Consider the following 24,277-nt stretch of genomic DNA (forward strand, 5'->3'; position numbering starts at 1 on the left):
TAAAAATAACGAGTGCACTGAGTGAGCAATAATCTAGGGCATAACCTCGGTTTAAAAAAAACATTGGGATGTGGAAAGAGCGCAGGTAACTTTTTTCCTTTGGTTTTTACTATATGTATTTTGGCTGATGTGTACTATAGTCATTGCTGCCGCCCAGGAGTAAAGGAAGTTGGAGCACAGGACTAGTTTTCTTTGTATTTGTATTCACTTTTGTATCACACAGCTAGGTTGCAATGCTGCTGCCCATCCCATGTGTTCCCTATTAAGGGTTAATAAGCATGTAGGGATGTATATAAAAAATACCCCTTTAGAGATATTTTTGCCAGAAGCTCAAGGAAGCAAGGCGAATGGTTAGAGTTAGGACCCACCTAAGATGTCTGCCTTGACGTGGCAAGTGGGCATACCCTCTCATGGCCATTGGAGGTAACTAAAAATCCTCTATTTGTTTAAAAATACATAGTGATGTGGAAGAAGCTAGTAAATAATAATTATTCGAAAATGTTACTACTTTTAATTAGATGTTGAACTTTCAGAGCAAATAGTTAATATATTTGAAAACTTAGAACTATCAGAAGGCTGAGAAATGATCAGAATAAGTACGGTAAATAAAATAATATAACATAAGAAACAGTGCCTCGCTAATCTCATGGTAGGGGAGAGACTTTCTGTCTTTCTCCATTGATCTCATGTAGCTGCAGTTGTCGGCTTACTTTTCTCCAGAAAACTGCGAACAATGTCCTGCCGACCAAGGGCAGTAAATAGTAAATCTCTATTCGCAGAGGAACATGTGGCATCTGTCACCTTAGTGAGGCTTGTACTCAATTCATTGTATCGCTCAGGTAATATTAATGTCTCAAGGATTCCAGCTGTAGTTGTGGTGTATTGAGAGTATTGTGTCTCCGGATATTGGTTACAGGCAAGGGGAGGGGAGTCAACGCTCAGTTCTCTGGCATCTAAGAGTTAATGCACCTTTGTTTCTGTTTATGCTGCAAAGTCACACCTCCCCTGGCTGTGGCTCACACTTGCTTGTTTCTCTGCCATTTAGGAGTTAATAACATTGGTTATGCAGCCTTAGTCACACCTCCCTGCATGCGAGTCTCCCTAAACACTTCCTGTAAAGCGAGATCACATGTTTAAGCTTCCTTTATTGCACAGTCGATTTTATTTAGAATTTCTTAACTCCTGTTTTGTTGATAGCCTGCTGGAGTATCCTGGGTGTGATTAAATGGACACTGTAGGCACCCAGACCACTTCAGCTCATTGAAGTGGTCTGGGTGCAATGTCCCATGTCCCTTAACCCTACAGTGGTAATTATTGCAATTTCTGTGAAACTGCTATAATTATCTTGCAGGTTTAACTCTTCCTCTAGTGGATGTCTACCACAAAGTCACTAGAGGGACTTCCAGGTGTTTAGACAACGTTTGGCTAAGCACGAAGACTTCCAGCGTCACCAGAATCCCAATAGGAAAGCATTGATTAACGCTTTCCTATGGGGAAATCCTAATGCGAGCTTATGCCCAATAAGTCTCCCCCGCCGACGTCAGAGAAACATGGACGGAGCCTGACCCAGCAATGAGGGACATCGGCGCTGAGTTCAGGTAAGTAACTGAAGGGGTTTTAACCCCTTCAGTGCCGCGAGAGGTGGGGCGCAAGGAAGGGGGTACTATAGAATCCCTATAAAGGGACACTCCAGTGCTAGGAAAACAATCCGTTTTCCTGGCACTGCAGGTCCCCTCTCCCACCCCCCATCCCCGGTTGCTGAAGGGGTGAAAACCCCTTCAGTCACTTACCTGAGACCCCCGCGCCGATGTCCCTTGGCGGTGGTTTCTGCTCGCTGCCGCTCCTCCTCCTCCTCCTCCTCTTCCTTATGTCAGCCGGTGGACGAGACTGATCCCGCCCGCCGGCTGAGGAGACCTAATGCGCACGCGCATTAGCTCTCTCCAGAGGAAAGCATTAAAAATGCTTACAATGCTTTCTTAGGGGGAATTGAGCAATGCTGGAGGTCCTCACACATGGTGAGGACGCCCAGCGACGCTCTAGCACAGAAAACCTGTGCTATAGACATGGAAGTGCCCTCTAGTGGCTGTCCAGTAGACAGCCACTAGAGGAGGAGGAGAACCCTGCAAGGTAATTATTGCAGTTTATAAAAAAACTGCAATAATTACACTTGCAGGGTTAAGGGTAGTGGGAGTTGGCACCCAGACCACTCCAATGGGCAGAAGTGGTCTGGGTGCCTACAGTGTCCCTTTAAAGTTTAATTAATAGAGCAGGAGATAAACTTCTAAAGTAAACACACCTTACGGATTGAAAATGAAACTATTTTTTCTATGTTCATACATAAAGAAACAAAAGGGATTTAACTCCTAAATGACAGAGAATTGAGCAGTGATACTGAAAGGGCATGATCTATAATATAAAACTGCTTTTAACAATCCACCCTCACTTCAAGTCTAAGGCTGAATTCTGATGTCCTAAGAACATTATTAAACTAAGGCAAGCACAACTTTCTGCATCCTCTCTTCACATCCAGAATAGACGTATCTTCCTCCTTCACTTACCTATGTGAGTTTCTTGGCCTTGTTGTAGAGAGAATCCACCACTTTGCTCATGTTCTGGATGGTCTCTAAAGCAGCCTCATATGTTTTATCTACTGGTGGCTCGTCAAAAATTATTAGGACACCTTCTCCTTGGTCAAGAATGCCTGTAATGAGAGAATAAAAAACATGGAATTTGGTTTGTGTACAAATAGAAATAGACGAGGGAGATAAATGGATGTTGGACTGATGGTGGAAAACTATTATCTACCCAGGCAAACTAGCCGAATCTTAATACATTACACTGAATATGTGTAAGCATGTGAAGTACCCATTTCATGGTAAGACAAGCTGGGAACAAATAATAGCAGAGCCCGAGTTCCTAAATGTTTTATTTTTATTTTATTCCAGTTTTAACAAAGTATTAGATATATCTATAAGTGTCAAAGGATGTACCCATTCCCTGGCTGCTTGAATATCACATGATAGCCATAGCTATGCCTATTAGGTTCCTAAATGGCACAAAAAGTCGCCAGATCTTGTATTATTTGCAACAATACATTAAAGAGGCACAATGTATGAAGTGAACCTGGATATGCTAATGCACTATTAAAATAATGCATTACAAAATACATAAGGGGAAAAACAAACAAAAACATTCCTCTTTAAAAAAATCTTAAACTTCAGTACTCCCCAACCCAGACCAGAGAAGGACTCTACCAACCAAAAATCTCTCATTAGTCTATGGAGCTTTATCCACACGTTAACCGGGTGTCTACGGGATGTATAGTTTCGTGGCTCACTACAATTCTACTTATCACAGAGAATGCATGTAAAAGCTCAATAAGTTAATTGCAGCAATACCAGGGCTAACACTAGATTATTCAGAGTTTTGTGAGCCAGAGATATCTAAATTCACTGGTCATTGCTCGTTGGTTTCCTTCAGGTTCAGACCGTGAGTGAGATTGAGGTCAGGCGACGTTGTGACTGATCTTGAGGACGGTGTTATAGCGATATGGTTATGAACCACTATGGGCAAGAAGATAACTATGCATTGATGCACAGTTGGAGCAGCTATGGGCACAATTTAAAAGAAGAGATGTTTACCTCGGTTTAGCCCACTTTCAGAATGTTTACCCATTACTTAGTGTACATAATCAATACCGAAGTTAAAAAGCCACTGGCATTGGCTCATACTGAAATGTAAATATGAAAATCAAAAACACATTTACCTGCTTTTTTTCTGCAGTGAGGCAACAGTCTCATTCAAAACTAAAGCGGATACCCTGAATAATGCAGGTACAAACTGTACTGTTATGCATCACCCAAATATCTCAACTTGGACTTTGAGAAGTCCTTCTTGAGTATAGAATCTGGAGCTATACCCAAGAAGGACTTGGGCATAGCAACAACTATCCCTGAGTTCCCAGCTTGACATGCAAATGAGCATAGACAGGTATTGTGTTTCAGATGTCACAGTGCATTTCTGCAGATACCTTTAGCAATGGACACCAGTTTAAACATAGCTTCAAAAAAATAAAAACATAAAAATACAGCATGATCCAAAAGGAACCAGCCAAGGACTGCAGTATCGCCCTTGTGGGTCTAATCAGCTTGGCATTGGTTTTGGTCTGGAAGTTGAAGTCTCTCTCTGATACAAAAGATTGTGGCGAGACCAAACATGATAACATTTCCAGGTGGTCCCCCTTCTTTGTCTCACTTACCATCCTGCTGTTTTGGATGGACAGCTGTACAAGACTGTAATGGTATATGGCGCCATCTGGAGTTACATGTGCATGCAGTAATGCGTGTAAATTGCCTCAGCTGGGTTTTTAAAAGAGTTGTTCAGTTGTCAGCATTTTATTATGAAAACCTAAAAGCTGAAGCTGCTAAAGACTCAGAGACAAAGACAGTTTTTGGACCAGCCTGAAAGCTTGTACAACAGCTGTGCGCAAGAGCTACAAAAAATATGAAATTACTGGAAACTGCTATTACGATAGGATAGTAGCTGGATATATATATATATATACAGTGGGACCTCAGTTTACGAATTTAATGCGTTCTCTGGGACGTTTCTTATTGCGAAAAATTTGTAGACCGAAACACGATTTCCCATAGGAATGCATTGAAAACCAATTAATCCGTTCTTGAGGTCAGAAAAAAGTCAAAATGAGCTGGCATGGAAACCAACCCACAATGCAGAACACACAATAAAAGGCATGCAAACAACGAAGCTCAGCTCCCTACCTTTCCACAGCTTGAGAAATGCACCAAAAAGTCTCAAAACAATTGCAAACAATTTCCAGATTGGCTCCAAAACTCGATGCAAAAGCCGCTCCAACACCTCCACACTCGACGCCACGTGCTACCCACAGGCCCCAGCATGCAGGGGGCGGTGCTATAAACCTCCCAGGTGCAATGCATCCTGGGGAAACTTGCTTTGTATTGTGAAATTTTTTTGTAAACCGAGGCATTATTTTCAATGGATTTTCATTTGTAAACCGAAAATTATGTTAACCGAGGCGTTTGTAAACCGAGGTCCCACTGTATATATATATATATATATATATATATATATATATATATATATATATATATATATATATATAAATAAAATCTATTATTTTTTGATTAACGTCTATGTTGTACAGTTTTCAAATAGTCTGATAGCTGAACTAGATATTTACGTAACCGCTGCCGTGTAGGGATTCTGAGGTTATCTGTCAATCTGCAAGAAGAATCAAGAAATTATCTGAATTGGCTGAGAAAGCCCAGCAAAGTCCCTGGTCACTGCACGAACAGTGTTGAGGAAGTAGAATCCCAGAGATTTTCTGCAAATGTTATGGCGTCCAGGAGGTATATTGTTATTTATTTTCCATTTTTTTATGCACATTCACAACTGGGCAATCTCCAAATCCTGGACTGGTATGGGGGATTTGAGGACTGGAACCACTGCCTTAAGCCATGGGTGCAGCATCAGTATGATCTGCATTTCAAAGCAACAACTAAGATGCACGCACGTTGTCAATACGTCTATAGTACAGTTGCTTAGTGTCACCAGCTTACCACTTTTACAGGAAGAATTACCCAGTTACATGTTACAGATATAAGGCACTATGCTTAGCCACTATTTTGTATTTTTTTGCTTTTTATGGTGCACTATGCCTTCAAATAAACTTAAGTCCAGCTCTATTAATTCCCTACAGTCTGTGCACCTTCTAGCATAAGAGCACAGACTGCAGAGTTGGCCAAAAAGTCCTAGTCAGAAGCACAGCAACTTTTTGCCCAGCTCGACCCTGCTTTATCACAGCATGTGGTGAATGGGAAGCACTAATCATTTAGTCTAAGCCCTTTATGTAACAAGCATTAACGCAACCTATTGGGAGCATCTCCTCTCTCCCTGATCCCTTATCTTTAGCATGCAGAACTTTGCCTGGGCCTAGTCTAATCCCCTGCACTGATTTGCTAATAAACTCTGCTGTAATGTGACTATCTCCTTCAAACAGACTATATGACGGCCAACTCTAGAATTGCACTTGGAAAAAGGTGTTCTTTTTCGTTATGTTCGACAGACAAAAAGCAAGAAGATTAAAAAATTAAAGTGTGTGTGTGTACATATACATATACATATATATATATTTTTTTATTTGCGTAAGGGGCAAATAGCCGTATATGGAGTAAGGATCGAGCATAAGCGTAGGATAGTATAAAGGGAGCAAGTCAGTTGTAGTGTGCCGAGACCGACTGTGACAAGAGCAATCTCGCCGCATTGCATTGGAGAAGCCTGGTTGCCCGCCTGCTGCCTTTGGACCAGACTTTAAAATACTTATTTTCCCTGCAGAAAGGCTTATTTGTGCCTTTCTGCCGGGGTGTTCGGTAGATTTTATCTACCGAACAAACTGCCGAAGGAGCGACCACCTGGGAGCTGGAGTGTGCCGCCAATTTACCTCCCTGAAGCTGCGGTTAACCACAGCTTGACGAATGCAGGGTGGTCTTTGTTCGTTTACCGAACACGTGGCGGCGGCCATTTTAAAAGTCCCGAGCGGCCAGTGGTGTTCAGCACTTACACCATGGATCTAAAAACGGACACTTAGTTGCACGAACACCGCTGAGCCGTCCGCCTCCTGGTTCTTCTTCATGCAGTTTAAACCGAACACATGTTCATTCGGTACTTGTGTTATGTGAATGTGTTAACCCAGATAGCTATGCTATGGAGCCTATTCGTGTAATTAAAGACTTTGGCTCCATGGCAATTGAACTGTGTGAATAGGATCTGAGCGCTATTCGGTAGTTTTGTGCGCTCAGATCCCAGTTATCTGGGGATATGAGAAATGTCTGTGTTTTATGTATAAAAGGTGACTTTATGTATTTTAAGGTGTTTTACTGTCTTTGTGTCCCCACGTGTATAATGGAGTCTTGCCTCTGTCCTGGGAGATAATTGGATTACTTCTCAATTATCCCCAGGATAGAAGGAGGAAATTAGGATGCATTGTGGGGATGTTTTACCTCTGTGTGTCTGAAATGTGATAAATGTCTGTCTGTGATACAGTCTCCCATTTGGTCCCCTAGGGGAGTGTCCACCAAGTGGGAGACCTGCATAAATACTGGGCGGGTGGCCCTGAATAAACCAGACCACTGCTTGACCCTCAACACGGAGCTCTGTCTCATCTTTGGGGGGGATTTACTATATGCTGTTAGAGACCGATTGCCAGGAGTGTAAGCCGCTTGGGTGCTTTTCCTGTTCGCCTGCTAGCATCTATTCATATGGTTCCGGTTCGGGAGTTTGGAGTGCTATTTTATATCCAGTTCGGGAGGTTGGAGCATTCTCCCTTGTAACCAGTTCGGGAGTTTGGTGTTTTACTGAAGCTGCCTTTATATCTGAAAGGGGAATATCGCCTAAACGGATTTTAACCCCTTGTGTGCTGAAACGGTCCGTTACACCGGAGATACGGTAGGCCTGTAAATAAAGAGGGCCCACCAAGGAGTAAGAAAGTAAAGTAAATGGAAAGAAGAGAAAGTGTTGAAATGAGGAGTGGGTGGGAGGGTCATTCTGATGCTGACCTCAAGCGATATGAGTCAGGTAAGGGGTGTTCCTTATTATAGGGGAGTGAATTAATTTAAGCCCCTCCCACAAATACAGGCCAAACGGCCTTAATACATATATATACACACACACACACACAATTTTTAAAAAATATATATTTTTGTATATATGATGTTTTGATTAACTTTTAGCAGTTCTACGAAGCAACAAAAAAACAAAAACAAAAAAAAACATGAAAAAGGTATGATTACAAAAAGAATCAAGAAAGAGTTGGTTAGATTGCACACAAAAAAAAAAGAATAATTTTTTTTTAAAAAAATAGATATACTTCCTTATAGAAAATAGATATACTTCCTTATAGACTTTATCTACATTTCCTGAAATAGACACCATAGTAGATACAAGCCTGGAGAAGCTACCATTGTGCTCTCTTTACTGAGAAATTTTGCAGGTGTTGTGCTAGATATTACATTTTAAACTAGGTGGGGTATAAAACCGGACTGGTATCTTTCAGAAATGTGGTGTATCTACTCTGGGTATAATGATAGAGCCTTGTATAAACATTACAATGCTACAGTAACGCGGTGTAATGGTAATGTGCACTCCCCAGGAAACGTGATTAGTGAAATGGCTCACGTAGAACCATGGTCCTGACAAAACCATGGTCTTCTTACACTCTATGCAAAAGATCTCTACAGATATGAATCTTGGAAAATTTGGGTTGAAGAGAAATCATAACTTAATCCACTGATCTGCCAGGAGTTAGGTTATGCCACTTTTGTAAATCGCATTAATTTAAGAGGCTACAAAATGGTGGCCTATGGAAAAAGTGTGACATCATTAGATTCTTTCAACATTTTCCTATACACGATATGAGAAGGGGCCAATGGCCGTGGCTGATCTGCAATTAAATGCAGACATCAGTGGATGTATACAAGGGGATTAACGGCTCATTATGCCTAGTTTGTCTTTTCTACAATTATGCAAAATAAAACCTCATATATAACATACATTCTACGAGTGGAAAAGATTTGTATGCATGTGTATAACAGACAATAACAGTATTGCAAGCACAATGCTTTTGGAACGTAATCAAGCATCCTCACATGCAAATAAACTTCTTCAATAAACAAATACATTTACATTGTTCCATCCTCAAAAATAAAGAGGTTGAACATTTTAAACCGTTTCATTTTATTTCTCCTTTCTCTTTCCCTCGTTAGTTCACAGCTCTGCTGACACAATATACTTTTAAAATGTATACTTCTATATTTAGCATGATTAGAATTGTTATACATTTACTAAAATATAAATATGTATTAAAAACTATGAACAAAAAAAAACAAACACACACACACACACACACACACACACACACACTCTCTCTGGGTAGGGATTGATGTGCTGCCATGAGTATGGCTAGGAAATATATACTACAATTCATAATTGTTGGGTAATTATACTTTTTGTTTTCTAAACATTATAGTTATTCCTTTTACTAGATCTTGATAAATGTCTGGGTGGGGCCAAAACTGATTTACACAACTAAAAATACCAAAAACCAGTGAATTCTACTCAATGGTGTGACACTGTATTACTACTGCTTACCGTGAAATTTCTTGTCTAAGATCATCTGAGAGAGTTTGCGTTCTACTTCAGGCTAGAAAAAGAAAGACAAAACAGGAAGGGTGATTTTGGTGCATACACCATGCCTTTAAATTAAAATAATATGATCTGGCCTACAGGGACTGAGCTGATCTCAAAATCAACCGTCAAGGAGGAGTTTATGGGAAAAGTACTTTTTATTCAAAGAGCAGTGTGGTGCACTACCACCACAGATTATTGGAAATGCTCCATAAACTGCTAGTAGACATACTCCTGCTGCTATCACTTTACAGTGAACCAGGCTGTATTTTACTCACAAGGGAGGAGAGAGCCTTGTGAAATGTGCACAAGGTATGCACAACAGAGATTAAATTGACACAGGCAAACCAGAACTAACAAAATAATTCACTAAAGTGAGAAATCAAAGTCAATCTGAAATTTAAAGGGACACTATAGGCACCCAGACCACTTCAGCTCATTGAAGTGGTCTGGGTACAGTATCTCTCTTGCCCTTAGTGCTGCAATGCAAAACATTGCAGTTGATTTACATTGGAGCACTAAGCTTGCCTCCAGTGGCACTTCCTGGATGTTAACAGACTTTTGGTCCGGTAACGGACGCTGATGGACGTCCTCACGCTCTGCACGAGGACATCCAGTGTCCACAGGAAAGCATGGGGAGTGTGAGGAATGGGGGAGGCAGAGGGAGCTATAGTGCCAGGAATACAGCTTTGTATTCATGGCACTTATAGTATCCCCGTAAGGTCAAATTAGTCAAAATGGAAGCATATGTGACAAATCATTTTTCCAGTTTGGCTAATTTAAAGGACCACTCACACACCAAAAGCACTTCAGCTTGCTAAAGCGCTTTATAAATGAGTAGTATCCTAGTTTAATCTCTGTGTATAAAAGTGCAGATTTCTATGAGAAATGAGCAATTTTGAAATTTAACTTTTAAATGCAAACAGCCAGTGAAGTTTGCAGCCTCCTTGCGTTAGCTCCCCTGGGTTCCTCAATGAGTAGCCTCTGATTGTATATTTCCCCCGTGAAGAGACTGAAATGGGAGGGCTTATGAACTAAGGCTATAGTTCATAAGATCTGCAGCCTTTGCAAGTTTTTTTAAGATATCACCACAATGAATACATGCGTTAATTCATTGGAGATAAACAGTGATCCATACCCTGCCCCCATGGGAGCAGTGGAGTGTTCCTTTAAACTCAAAAATGAAATTCACTTTAAATTCTCATTTTAGTGAATAACCTGCTGCTCTAAGCTACTATCAAACATGAAAGCAGACTCAGGACATTCTAAGCATCATGCAATCTGCAATAATCCAAAGTGCTTATGGTGACCCTTAAAAGATACAGACATTACAAAAAATATTTTTGTCTTTTATATAGAAAATATTTTATTTTGACACAAACAGAAGAGATATTCCTCACCTTTGACAGTTTGATAAGTCCTGATATGTGATCAATCTGCAACGAAAAAACAAACAAGATAATTAATCCAAAATTCTAAGAATTTTTTTTTTTCTTTCAAGACGTTTTCAATATTGAACATAATAGGACATGCAGGTCCCTAAGCTTGATTATAGCTGGTGACGAAGGACCCACAACCAGTAAATACAACAGATTAATACGGAACAGGTCTCTGAGGTGGTAATCATGTCAGTACTTTACAAACAACTGTATTACTCTTCAACTTCGCTCAAACCAACTTTGGAACATAAAGGTACCCATTTACTTAACAGAATTGCATAATTGAGGTTATAGTTACTGTCCTGGTGGCTCTCAGGCTGCAGATGAGAACAGTCCCACATAAACCTGTCCCGGTGCTATCTGGCTGTCACGTGTGTTAAACATTCTGTTCTAGTACTTAGAAGTCATATTTACTAACGCAGTCGTCGTTTTCTAACTTACACAGTTAATCACTAAACTGAATGAAACAACAAAGGCAAACATCATAACCACATCTGACCTGAATCATTTTTCCAGATAAACAAATGTTGCCTCGGGTTTCCATTGGAATTTAATTTCACATACAAATTTAGAATTTAGTTAGTAACCCTGTAAATGTCTCCAGTAAGAATTGAAGGGAGGACGATTTAAAGTAGTGATTTTAAGTTTTGTTGCTTAAGAATGTGTTGTATAAATGCAAATATTAATTATGGACCATTAGTAAAATTATACAAGTCAATGACAGAGACGCAAATTATTGTTTTGATGATTGAGTCATGTAAATGTGTGTGAAGGACTGCTCCACATTCAGAATTGTTCTGGTACTCTCCAAGATGATCATTGGTATTCTTTACAGAAAAATCGTAACGTTCTGGTTCCAAACAAGGAGTTGGTGTCTCATGTCTCGTCTCATCTTGAAATCAAAAACACACGCTACAAAAAAATAAATTGTTTTTGACAATCCCCCATTTCTACCAAACTACTAAAGTGATGAGAGTGCAACGCTTCCTCTCTTTGATACTGATCATTTATAAGTTTTTCTCAAACAGTGGTATCCAAACCTTGTCCCCAATTCTTGTTGTAATATTCCCCATAATTCTTTGTGGGCCATTATAATGGGTGACTTCCATTACATAGAAGTAAATTACACACCAAATTCTAAAGTGCAGGAATTAGAAAGAGCAGTTACTGGTATGAAAAGATGGCAAGACCTTGAAAGTCAGTCCTGCATGCATTTGGCATTGAAGATTTCCTTCTTCCTTGCATCAGACCTTTCCTTACATTCTTATTGAGTGAAGAGCCAATAATTGTATGACACACACCCTATCTATATATTTGGATGCGTAATGAGGAAGTGGAAATCCTCATTGTTACGTCAGCATCTGTGGGGGAGGGCTTAGAATACCAAGCAATCTCAAATGTTTTCTCTAACGGTTTAAAAACCATTCAAGAAGAAAAAAAAAAAAGGGATAGTGCCAATAGCACCATAAAAACTACAATACGCTTTAGTGTTTATAGTGTTGCATTCACATAGTTGGATGAGAAAGCAAGATACACCAGCCTTACCTGTACTCTGGAGAAAGGTTCAATCACCCGGATGAGGTTCTGTTCCAGTAAATTATCATACAATTTGGCCAGATGTGTAGCGATTATAGGATCCTCCCTTAACTCTGCTTTATAATCTGTCAATGCCTGTGAGATGGTAAAGAGGATATGTATCATGGTACTATCAACAAAGTACAACAGGAAATCATTTTTGGTCAAAAGAGGGTAGCAACAACAAGAGGACACATGACATCTTCATGGAGATGAACAGAACATGAGAACAAAAAACTTCTCTGTAATATTTATATGCTGCTAGAGGGAATTTGATTAAAGAAGGCAATGCCAAAGGAACTGTATGGAGTAATTTACTATGCAGCTCTAAATGCTACATAGTACAGGGCAGCCAGTTTCATGTGCTGTGTATTAACATATAAGGAAAATGTGTCTAGGAAAATACGGTGGATCAGGAGAAGTGAAAGTTAACGCAGATGAAGAAATCAAAAAAACTTGCATTAACGGATATCATAATCCAGATCCACAGCAGTTCCAGGAAAGAGCTAAATACAGCAGTGTGGATTTCTGTATTTATTTATTGTTATCATTTGGACACATAACACACATTTGTTAAAGGAACATGAAGAGCACCATAACAACTTGATCACAATTATGTTGTTATAGTTCCTGGAGGTCCCTGGCGCTGGCTTCACAAACAGTTTAACTTCAAAGTCTTGAATCCAGTGCTGTTTAGCTCTGCCCCTGTCCTTGCACTTCTCAGAGATTCTTGAAACAGGAAGCCTCGGACAGGGGCAGCACTGATTGGCTGTTAACATCACACTTTAGAATGTTTGAACTTGCAATGTCTTAAGACACTGTATTTATTAGATACGTGTGCAAGACATGTTCTGCATTCAGACAATGGAAACATAAGGATGCATTTCTTCATTTAAGAGTGGCTTGGTTCAGAACATTTGGACAAAAGGAAAGTTTCAGCATAGGATTATCCTCAAGAAATAATGATTAGGTGGAGAGGTTGATAACGTTCGTAGTTATCAATATGTTTTGCAGATTTGATACACACTAAGAACATGACGGTTTTCAATGAGCAGTTATTCAATAGGTTTTTAACACAAGTCATTAAAGGACCACTATAGGCACCCAGACCACTTCAGCTCAATGAAGTGGTCTGGGTGCCAGGTCCCTCTAGTTTTAACCCTGCAGAAACTGCTATGTTTCACTGAGGATTAATCCAAACTTTAGTGGCTGTCTCACTGACAGCCACTAGAGGCGCTTCCGCGATTCTCACTGTGAAAATCACAGTGAGAAGACGCTAAACGTTCACATGAAGCATTGAATAATGCTTTCCTATGGGCTGTATGAATGCGCGCGCGGCTCTTTCCATGCATGCGCATTCGGAGCTGACGTTGGCAGGGGGAGGAGAGGACAACAGTGCCGAGGGAGCCTGGCGCTGGAGAAAAGTAACGAGTTTGTTTTCCTGGCACTATAGCTCTTTTAAGTCAATATATATAAAACCAAGAATGAATTGGTTGTCATTTGGGAGGAAATAACTGCTTTAAAATAAAATCTCTGGATTAAAGTGTAAAAAGGGCTGAAACCTGAATTTTAGAAGTTGAAGGACTAAGAGCAACTGAAGATATTTTAGTATTTGGTCCATTAAAAGAGAAACAGGATGAGTATAAAAATTAGTTCCAATAAATATTCTCATTGGGCAAAAAGCGCAAATTGCAATCACCGTTGCCTTGTATATATTCAGGTCCTTGATGGTTACCTGTTCAGCTTTAAGGACAAATACCCAAATGCAAGTGCTGCTGCTGCTGTGTGTGTGATCAAGAGAAATTTATTTTTTTAAAGGTTTACCCCAAGCACCGTGACCATTTCAGTGATTTGAAGTGGTCATGGAGCCTGGAGTCTGCGTTTTGCTGCCGGAGGTGTAACGCAACCACAGGCCATATCATTATCCAGCCAGAAACAACCCTTCAATTTGCGTTTTTAATTCCAAGGCAACGTCATCATATGTCCCAGTTCATGGTTTGATGTGATTTAATACCTTCTCAAAGTTGGCGAGTGAACGGTTCTTGCTGGCTTGTGCCACACTCTTCAGTGCTTCTGTCTGTAATGCAAAGAAAATTTATCTATATGGTTAAGAGTTATCAGATGGATAATATAGTATTGGAATAGTAGATCGTAAACATAATGGAATAGTAAAAAAATATAACTCTGCGTGCAAAGAAATTGCATTTTATTATTTTAATATTGTTTTGACTGGCCTATTGAACTGTTAAGCTGCAGCCTGTTTCTTGTTTGTACTGACATGATATACTTAAAAACCATTTGGAAAGTGTTGTGGAGTACAACGAGAATATATACAGAATAAGCTGCTGTACAGCTCCCAATTGAAAGCTAATTAAGACCTCTGTAGAGATTTATAGAAAAAGTACTCTTTTTTTTCTTCTTCTCCTTTTAGCTTATTTCATTATTTCTTTTTCTTTGAAATGCGATGCAAGTGGGTGAAGCTAAGCCACAATCGCCTCTTTTTTTTTTTTGAGAATACAAAAACAAATAAAAAAATGCAAAAGAATGCATTAAGCATGATTCAAAGAAAACAACCCAAAATCGGATGCATTCTAGCCCTTTAATAATATATATGGTTAAACCTAAAGGACACTATAGTCACCAGAACCACTATTGTAGCTTAATGTAGTGGTTCTGGTGTCTATATTCTGTCCCTGTAGCCTTTTCAATGTAAATGCTGCCTTTTCAGAGAAAACGTAGTGTTTACATTCCTGCCTAGTAACACCACTAGGGGCAGTCACTCAAACGGCCACTAGAGGTGCTTCCTATCAGAGTCTGCACGCAGCTCCCAATACAGATGCATTGGTTCAAAGCATCTTTAAGAGGAGATGCTGATTGGTACAGTGTTTTGCTGCGCGTGTGCAATGGCCTTTTATTGTCTGAGATCAAGATTGATGATCATGGAGGCAGGGTCAGCAACGGCAAGACAAAGCAAAGGCAAGTAAGCTATTACCTACAATTTGAGGGAGGCTGACCACCTGAACAGCCACTCTAGCACTAGCGTTAGGAATGTTCCTTTAATGTCTCCCCCTCTCCCTCTTTGTTTATCCAATATACATTTTGTAACAATAATGTCACCTAGGGTGATGTGCAATTACAAAATGTTGTATAGAAGAGTAACAAAACATCCATATGGCTGGCTCAACATAAAGCTCTGGATAGGAGGACACGTTCTTACAAGGCACACTAAGCACCTTAACCCCTTAAGGACCAAACTTCTGGAATAAAAGGGAATCATGACATGTCACACATGTCACGAGTCCTTAAGGGGTTAATTACAAAAGCTTTTTGTATGATGCAAAAAGTAATTGGCACTCTTCTGCCCCGGTTTGTATCAAACGGTGTGAGCACCACTATACATTACAGTGACCTGTAGAGGTTACAGTGCACCTTTAATTATAAAGCATGTCAATCAAAATGATAAAGCATGACAATCAATACAAACCTGCCGCCCAGCATAACGCAGTGCTAGCTTCCCGCTCACTAGGGTTTGCACATCTTCAGGCCTGGAAAGGACAAATAAATAGACTGCAGTTATGAAGGCTGAATGGGTCAACACAAAATACTTTAACAAATGGGATGTCAATTAAACTAATAACCAGGATTAGACATTTTTGTTTAAAAAGAAAAACAAAAATGCAGCCGCAGGACTATAAAGGTGTCACCCCTGTTATCTCAAGCAATTGCTATTAAAATTGTATGCAAACAGCATTTTGATTCATAGAATGCCCAAGTATTTGACCGGAAGGGGGAGTGTGAATACTGCACCCCAACAAAATATTGATATTCAGAGTTCGGGGAATGAAATGGCGTTTGTAATAATCTTATAAGCTAAGAAATAGCTAAACCCATCAACCCCAAATGCGGATAGACCCATTGGAGAATGCTAATATATAATTACTATTTTCCAATAATATTTGACCTATTATCATTTTTTTTGTTTCAATCGGTTAAGTCTGGATTGCTGATAGCTTGTAAAGTTTGATTTAAAAAAAAATGGTCTAATAAATAATAAAATAAAAGTTTCAAATATTGTCAAAGATTATTTCATGACTTGTACATGGAGAATGGAAGTGGCTGCTTACGAAGAAACATGTAAACACAGTCAGCAAGGTGGCAGCAAAACATTTGCGAGGATTTCATACTTACGTATTCAACATGATCTTACACAGCAGCATGTACTTCAAGGCTGTCATAGCTCTTGGGCTGTCTATGGAATCATACCCCTCAAAGGCCTCATAGAAATAGGAGTAAGCCGTTTTCCAGTCCTTCTCCTCTGCTGCGTGGATTATGCCTGGAGAAAATATGTGTAATCACAAGTTAAACTTTGATAATAAGTAATAAATCACAAATATGAAGATATAAACATAGGCTGCATTACATGTATGTAAGCGGAATATGGCTTCTATCAATAAAAAGACACGAGCCTCGGACACACTGTCCACTTAAAAATATCTCAAAACTTTCTCTATAAATGGAATTGCAATTTTTAAGCCAAGGAAAATATTATGGTTACAAGTATTACAAATGGTGGGGCTGAACCAAAATCCACAGGTCACCAAGCTCCTGTTCACAGCTCCATTTGTAGCAGTGTTCTCTGTTGGACATTTATTTGCGGGAGACTTCTTTGGCTTCAAAGAAACTAACTGCTAATATAGTATTAGCCACTTAAAAAAAAAGCAGTTTTCCCTTTGACAAAGTCCATATTTTGTTTTATTTGCACTCATACGAAGCACAAACCAAAAACAGCACTTGGGCAACAGAGGTAATATTCTAAAAAGTGTATTCTAACGCTTATTTAAAAGTAATTCCAAAAGTTGAAAATGTTTCCATCTCCAAACAATGAACTCATGCATTTGTGTGAATGTGTGCGGTTGTATCTTTTCTATCAAGCATAGATATCAATAATAATGTGGAATGTATGATGTTGTGATAGAAGTGCTAACCTGACTGCATGTCCAGGGCAGCTTGCAACTTTGGCGGGCAATAAATGGCGTTGGCCGTGGTACGGGCAGATGTCAGTGCAGCTCGGGCTTTGGGTAAGTTGCTAAGGGCATGGTAGGTCTTGCTCTCCAGTAGCTGAACTTCCACCAAAAGAGCTTTGTCATCCATCTTTTTTAGTTCACGGAGCAGTTGTGAACCTGCAGGAGACGGAGCAGATTTGTTTAAGTTTTGATTTATGTGGATTCAAAGGGTAAAAAAAACAACGTAAGAAAATGCAGTATCATGTCATAATAAGCTTTTTTTTTGCTAACAAAATCCCTTGTATTTACCACATCCCAGACGTGAATTAAAAGGACACTATAGTCACCAGAACAACTACAGCTTAATGTAGTTGTTCTGGTGAGTATAATCACTGCCTTCAGGCATTTTCATGCAAACACTGCCTTTTCAGAGAAAAGACAGTATTTACATTGCCCCTGGGTACACCTCCAAGTGGCTACTCCTCAGATGGCCACTGGAGGTGCTTCCTGGCTCTGTGCTGCACATTAAGCAGCACTGCTGTTTAGAGTCTCTACGCTACGCAATGCATCTCTATAAGAAGGTGCTGATTGGCCAAAACGGCATTTGGCCTTGCCCCCTTGCCGATTTTAGCTAATCCAATGCTTTCCCTATGGCAAAATCGACAATTCTGGTGATGTCACCAAGGGGGCAGGGCCAGCGCCGGCGGACCCGCGCATGGCTGGAAATAAGGTTGGTTTTTATTAACTTTTAAGGCGGGCTAAGGGGGAGGGGGAGTGCAAGCCACCTAAATGGTGGGTTAACACTATAGGATGAGGATTACATGTTTGTTCCTGACCCTATAGTGTTCCTTTAAAAAAAAAAAAAAAAAAAAAAAAAAATCCAAAAGTGTCACTCATTGTAAGCACTTTTTCTTAAAAAAAAATATTAACATAATTATTAGCTAGCATATAAACATCACAGCAATTAAAATTATGTACATTTTCAATTTTTTTCCCCCCACTTATTTTATCGTCATTCAGAATAAATATCTGGGAAAAGAACAGTTTTAAACTTTATACAGTGTCCGTTATCTTGTAATCTATCATTCAGGGTATGAAATGTTAGTATAAAAGAAAAAATTACATTTTTATTGCATACAGTAGATGTGACAAAAATAGATAAAAATATAAATAAATAATGACCCTGAGGGCATTACTAGCAGTGCAGTTTACTATAACTGGCAACAAAATGTACAACACATTTCTGCATTTGAGCAAAATGATCATGTGCAGTAAATAGTTATATTTCTAAAATAAAGGCATTTAAAACTACTACAGCAATCTTTTTTTACTGCCTGGAATACCAATAGTGAAATCGTACAGTCCATTCACTACTCCCCCCTCCCTGACTGTCAGAATGGCATTACCCAGTGTACTACATGAAAGCGGGGGGAGTGATCTAAAGTTCCTCCAGAGCTTTGAATTTAAGTTGCATTTCATTAGTAAGGAATTTAAAACACATCAATCATATAGCCTAACACTTTGTAAGGTACACCATTTTGCGGTTTACTAAATGAGTCAGCAGTGGTGACTAAGGAAGCAAATCTCTATGGAAATATTAGCTTTCAGAAGTACCACATCGGACAGACATTTAAAGGTATGAGACTGCCACCTGCAGGCTCACTCACCTAACTGCAATGCCTCCTGGTAACGTTTAGTATCAAAGTAAAGGGATACAAGCCGAGCCTGGAACACAATAGGAAGGGTGTAAATGTGAATAACCGAGAAACAATACAAACATCAGTTGCATTTAGGAACAAAACAAACTGTACAATAAACAACACTATACGTCTTCCCTGCCTCATTAAGAATACAAAGTCAATTTTGCCCAATGTGAACAGAATTGACTAGCTCAGAGAGCTGGGGTGGGCTAGCTATCCACTCACAGCTGATTAATGCAGTCTAGGTTAGTTGAAATTGATACTGATTAAAAGTTAGGGTTAATCTGTTCTATCAATGAGGCTGGAATCTGGGAGGTACTTGCAACTCTAGCAGTTTTCACCTGTCAAATCAATATATATTGTATGCTCCAGGTGAATAGGACCATCAACACTGAGATCTGCACATTTTGTGCACAAGTGCTCTGAGTGTTCTTATCCACTGTGCACCCAGATCTGTGTGCTAAACACATTTTGGTTCTTTCACGAAAACAAATCTTACTTCTAAAATACCATGTGTGGGTGAAACAATGTATTTCCTCCAGCACAAGAGACATAGCCACACACAGCTCTTTGAACGCCTGTAGTTTTTCCCTAAAATGAGACTACAACACCGTGGTAAACGAAAACAATATTGCTAAAATTAGGGCCAAAAATCGCTGCTTTGGAAAAGCTCTCAGATATTGTTATCTTGGCTGCTTTCAGTTTACCACAGACTGCTATTTAGCAAATATACTCTAAAGTTAAAAGTTATCTTATTAGAGCTGAATAAAATTAGCTATAGTGGAGTTGGTTAATTTTTCCATTTCTCCAACTTTTGTCTAAAATGTGTAGATTCCTTGTCTATGTACTACAATTTGCAGCCTATCGCAATCTGCACAGACTTTATGGTGTGCAAAGAATCACAGTCAGCATGGAAAGTTATAATCTAGCAAACAGCTTCTGATAAACATGTATGTAAAAAGGCGTCTTGTGACAAAAAGATTGAAACGGATATTTAACATATACTTTACCTCTAGTGCCTGGCGCAGGAAGGTCCGCTTCTCCGCCTTGGCCCATTCAATACATTCTAAGCACAGCTCCACCTAAAAGAGAGAGCTGCATGTTTCACACAATCTGGAATGTTTTAAGTACAATCTAAAGAAAATGCAACTCTTAAAGATATGTACCATATAGAAAGATCACTTCTAGTAACCCGCAGTTATTCTTAGGTGTCGTTAACAAATTATCACCCTATATGACATGGAATAGGCCAAGGTGTCTGGGCTCTCAAACTCGGCATATATAATTCATAAACATTTGAAGTGCCATGGTGAGCAGAATTTTGACATTAACCGTGAAGGTCCGATTAAAAAAATTGCCGATACTGTGATGGGTTGTAAAATAAAAGAGTATTTTAGAACAGTTTTAACATATTATAGAGTTAAAACTTCAAAATAAATAACTTTAGTGATGAAGCAGCAGATAGCCCCCCTCCAAGAGCATTAAGAGGTTCCATCAGTCAGAAGTGTCCAGTTCTGGTCTACAGGATATGTTTTTGTCCCAAAAAACACTAACAAACATGTTTGCTCCTACTTCCATAACTCGAGTCATACACATACATTCATTCTAGATTGTAAGACTGGCACACGTACCTACGGGTGTTTTATTTTTTGCCCTCTAATGATCACCTTTACTAGGGGTAAAGGAGGAAAGTAGTGGGAGGTCAGCTGTTTTGTTCCAGGAATCTAGTGGGATGTAGTAACAGAGGCAGTATTCCCTCACTCTTTCCCCCCAATCACTGTTCCTGTATAAACGGCATTCATATTGCCCAAAACATACAGGTGTTTTTATTAATCTTTTAGCACTAGAGCAGAGGCAAGCGACAGGGCGGCTCCTAGAGTATGTGGACTGTACCTCCAGCAGGTGCAGACCACAGTAATCGCTCCTGCTCCCACTGATGGGTCAGCGTACAGCAGCTATGACTCCTAGCACTAACAGAACACTGGTACAGTGAAAAAGCCATTATAGTGGTCTGCACCAGCTTGAGGTGCACACCAAATGCACTCCCACTAATTACGACCAGGTGCTTTAGAGGGACACTATAGTCACCACAACAACTACAGCTTAATGTAGTTGTTCTGGTGAGTATAATCATTGCCTTCTGGCATTTTCATGCAAACACTTTGCATTGAAAATGCCAGAGTTTACATTGCCCCAAGGGACACCTCCAAGTGGTCACTCCTCAGATGGCCACTGGAGAGGCTTCCTAGGGCAGTGCTGCACAGGGGGCGCTGAATTTTCCTCATAGAAAAGTGCTGAGTAGCCAAAATGCCCCTATCCCGCCTCCTTGCTGATTTTAGCCAATCCAATGCTCTCCTTATGGAAAATCATTGGATTGGCTAAAAATCGTCAATTCTGAGGATGTCATTCAGAAGGCGGATCGGGGGCGGCGCTGGAAATAAGGTGAGTTTTAATTCCATTTAAAGGGACTGATGGGGAGCAAGCCAACTAAATGGTGGTTTTAACACTATAGACTCAGGAATACAGGTTTGTGTTCCTGACCCTATAGTGTTCCTTTAACTCCCAATGGATCACAGAGTGCCTACACTTTATATCACTACAGTCCATTACATAAAGGCAGAGTACATCACAGGGAGTATGTCACACACATTACAGACGGACAGCAAAAATCACACCACGCACATTACACACAGCCGGCAAATGTCACACATGTTGCACACAGCTGGCAAACGTCCGCCACATTGCACAAAAACAGCAGGCAAACATCTCTCACACACAACACAAAGCCAGCGCACATTACCCACAGCCAGCAAAGGCCACACACACACACACACACATTACCCACAGCTATCAAACGTCACACAGACACATTACCCACAGCCAGCAATCACACACTAGATAAGAAACAGCCCGCGCACACCACACACATTACACACAGCCAGCAAATATCACGCATACAGTACATAAAGCCAAACATCAAACACAGCCTACATAATAAACAAAGCCAGCATACATCCCATACAACATACTACACATAGCCGGCAAATGTTGCACACATTCGGCAAACGTGACAGAAATTACACCCAGACGGCAAACATCACACACACTACACAAAGCCGGCAAACACACCATAATGCACATAGCCGTTGCAAACATCGCACACAACACACAGCCATAACGGATCACACACACACACACATTACAAGCAGACTACAGGAGGGACAGAGGGAGAGCCTATGGGGTGGGAAAGTTCTTCACTAAATTTAGAATTTTCACAAAACTGAGGAAATAACTGAGGCCAAATGTTGTGACTATTTTTCCAATTCAGTTTTGTCTCAGTTTTTCCCAGAGTTTTGTGAATAGCCATGTCAATGTTCACATTGACAAGTAGATTGTCATTAGGGAGATTGTCTACTGCCTCTACTATTATATTGTGCAGAGAATGCTTGCTCCCCCCTAACACCACAAGACAGTGTAGCAACTCTTTCTCCTCTCCATCTCCACTGAACTCAGCAAGGGACGGGAATGGGTGAATAATTAAACAGGCAAGTTTGTGATAAGGGAGTGAGTTTAGAGAAATCTTTTGATCTCTCAAATTTACGTGAAAACACATTTTGGGCAAAGTCCAATTCTTGAATTTCTATAGAAAACTGGATTTGTTGAGCCGTGCCTTCAACTCTACTTGTCTCAAACGGTAGATATGGTATTCAAGTTTCCCCAGTTCATTCAAATGAACCATTTAGGAGGTAACTAACTAGGTCCATATTAACCGGTTTGCATCCATGAACAATCTGATCCCTTTTAAAATATTTGCAATGTAATATCTTTTACTCACGAGGCATCAATAACCAAGCAGTGCTTAATGCAGCATATAATGACTCTTAGAAACTTAATGTAGTTGTTCTGGTGAGAATAATAGTCCTGCGTTCAGCTTCCCCACATTTTGCATGGAGGTGATGAATTTTCCTCAGAGATGCATCTCTATGAGGAGGTCTTGATTGGCCAAAACGGCATTTGGACCCGCCCCATGCCGATTTTAGCCAATCCAATTGGCTAAAAATTGGCCATTTTGATGATGTCACAAAGAATACAGAGGCAGCACCGGCGGACCCGCGCGGTGCTGAAAATAAGGGGAGTTTTAAACTTTTATAGGTAGGTTAAGGTTGGGGCAAGCCACCTATATGGTGGGTTTAGCACTATAGGGTCAGGAATACATGTTTGTCTCCCTGACCCTATAGTGATCCTTTAATTTGTGATGGATCCCCTAGCAATTTTACAATTTGGAGGTGAATGCAGTAAAGTTTAGCAAGGCAAGTCTCACAAATTAAGATTTAGGAAGGGTTAAGGGACACTATAGTACCCTGAGGGTGCCCCGACCCCTTCAGCTACTCACCCTTTTCCCCCCGCCGGGCTCCCGTACCTCTCCTCCCCCGCCGACGTCAGCATCCTTGTCTGACGTCACCGGCGCCGAATGCGCATGCGCGGCACTGCTGCACGTGCATTCAAAGAGTCCGTACAAAAGCATTTTGCAATGCTTTTCTATGGACGCTCTGCGTGATTAAGGCCTAATATGCCTCAATCATTGCCGATGCGCCTCTAGTGGCTGTCCGGAAGACAGCCACTAGAGGCTGGCTTAACCCCAGATGTAAACATAGAAGTTTCTCAGAAACTGCAATGTTTACATCATGCAGGGTTAACCCTAGAGGGACCTGACACCCAAACCACTTCATTGAGCTGAAGTGGTCTGGGTGACTATAGTGTCCCTTTAGTATTAGGGTGGGTTTTATGTTGGTTAAAGGGACACTATAGTCACCAGAATAACTACAGCTTATTGTATTTGTTCTGGTAAATATAATCATTGCCTTGAGGCTTTTTGCAGTAAACACTTTTTTTCAGAGGAAATACAGTGTTTGCATTACAGCCCAAGGATAACTCCACTGGCCATTCCTCAGATGGCTGCTAGAGGTGCTTCCTGGGGCAGTGCTGCATAGTGTGACTGGCATTCAGTGTCTCCACCCTCTGCATGGAGACACAGAACTTTCCTCTTAGAGATGCATTGATCTCTATGAGGAGATGCTGATTGGCCAGGGCCGTGTTTGGCAAGTGCCCCTGATCTGCCTCCTTGACAGTCTCAGACAATCATTTTTTTATTTTTTATAACTGGTATTTATAAAGCTCCAACAGATTCCACAGCGCTGTACAATTAGCGGAGAACATACAATATAGACAGACAAATACAAAAGGTAGAGAGGGCCATGCCCGTAAGATGAGATCTAGCAATTTAAGCACTTTTATGGCAAAGCATTGTGATTGGTTCAGAGAAGCAGGCAGACCAGGG

The 24,277-nt window shown here is 40.3% G+C and overlaps 1 protein-coding gene across 1 annotated transcript in view; it reads right to left on the minus strand.

Annotated features, from left to right (window-relative positions):
- The window catches only part of PSMD11 (proteasome 26S subunit, non-ATPase 11), a 32,583-nt gene that overhangs the window by 1,749 nt on the left and 6,557 nt on the right, over nt 1-24,277 (minus strand). Inside the window, exons 4-13 of the mRNA XM_063459333.1 lie at nt 19,950-20,021; nt 18,907-18,964; nt 17,222-17,416; nt 16,425-16,569; nt 15,721-15,781; nt 14,251-14,313; nt 12,207-12,332; nt 10,623-10,658; nt 9,187-9,238; nt 2,559-2,701 (exon numbers count right to left, since the gene is read on the minus strand). Of these exons, the coding sequence (XP_063315403.1) occupies nt 2,559-2,701; nt 9,187-9,238; nt 10,623-10,658; nt 12,207-12,332; nt 14,251-14,313; nt 15,721-15,781; nt 16,425-16,569; nt 17,222-17,416; nt 18,907-18,964; nt 19,950-20,021 (951 nt within the window). The remainder of the gene's footprint in view (nt 1-2,558; nt 2,702-9,186; nt 9,239-10,622; nt 10,659-12,206; nt 12,333-14,250; nt 14,314-15,720; nt 15,782-16,424; nt 16,570-17,221; nt 17,417-18,906; nt 18,965-19,949; nt 20,022-24,277) is intronic.

This window comes from Pelobates fuscus, chromosome 6 (genome assembly GCF_036172605.1).
Source record: "Pelobates fuscus isolate aPelFus1 chromosome 6, aPelFus1.pri, whole genome shotgun sequence".
Taxonomy (NCBI): domain Eukaryota; kingdom Metazoa; phylum Chordata; class Amphibia; order Anura; family Pelobatidae; genus Pelobates; species Pelobates fuscus.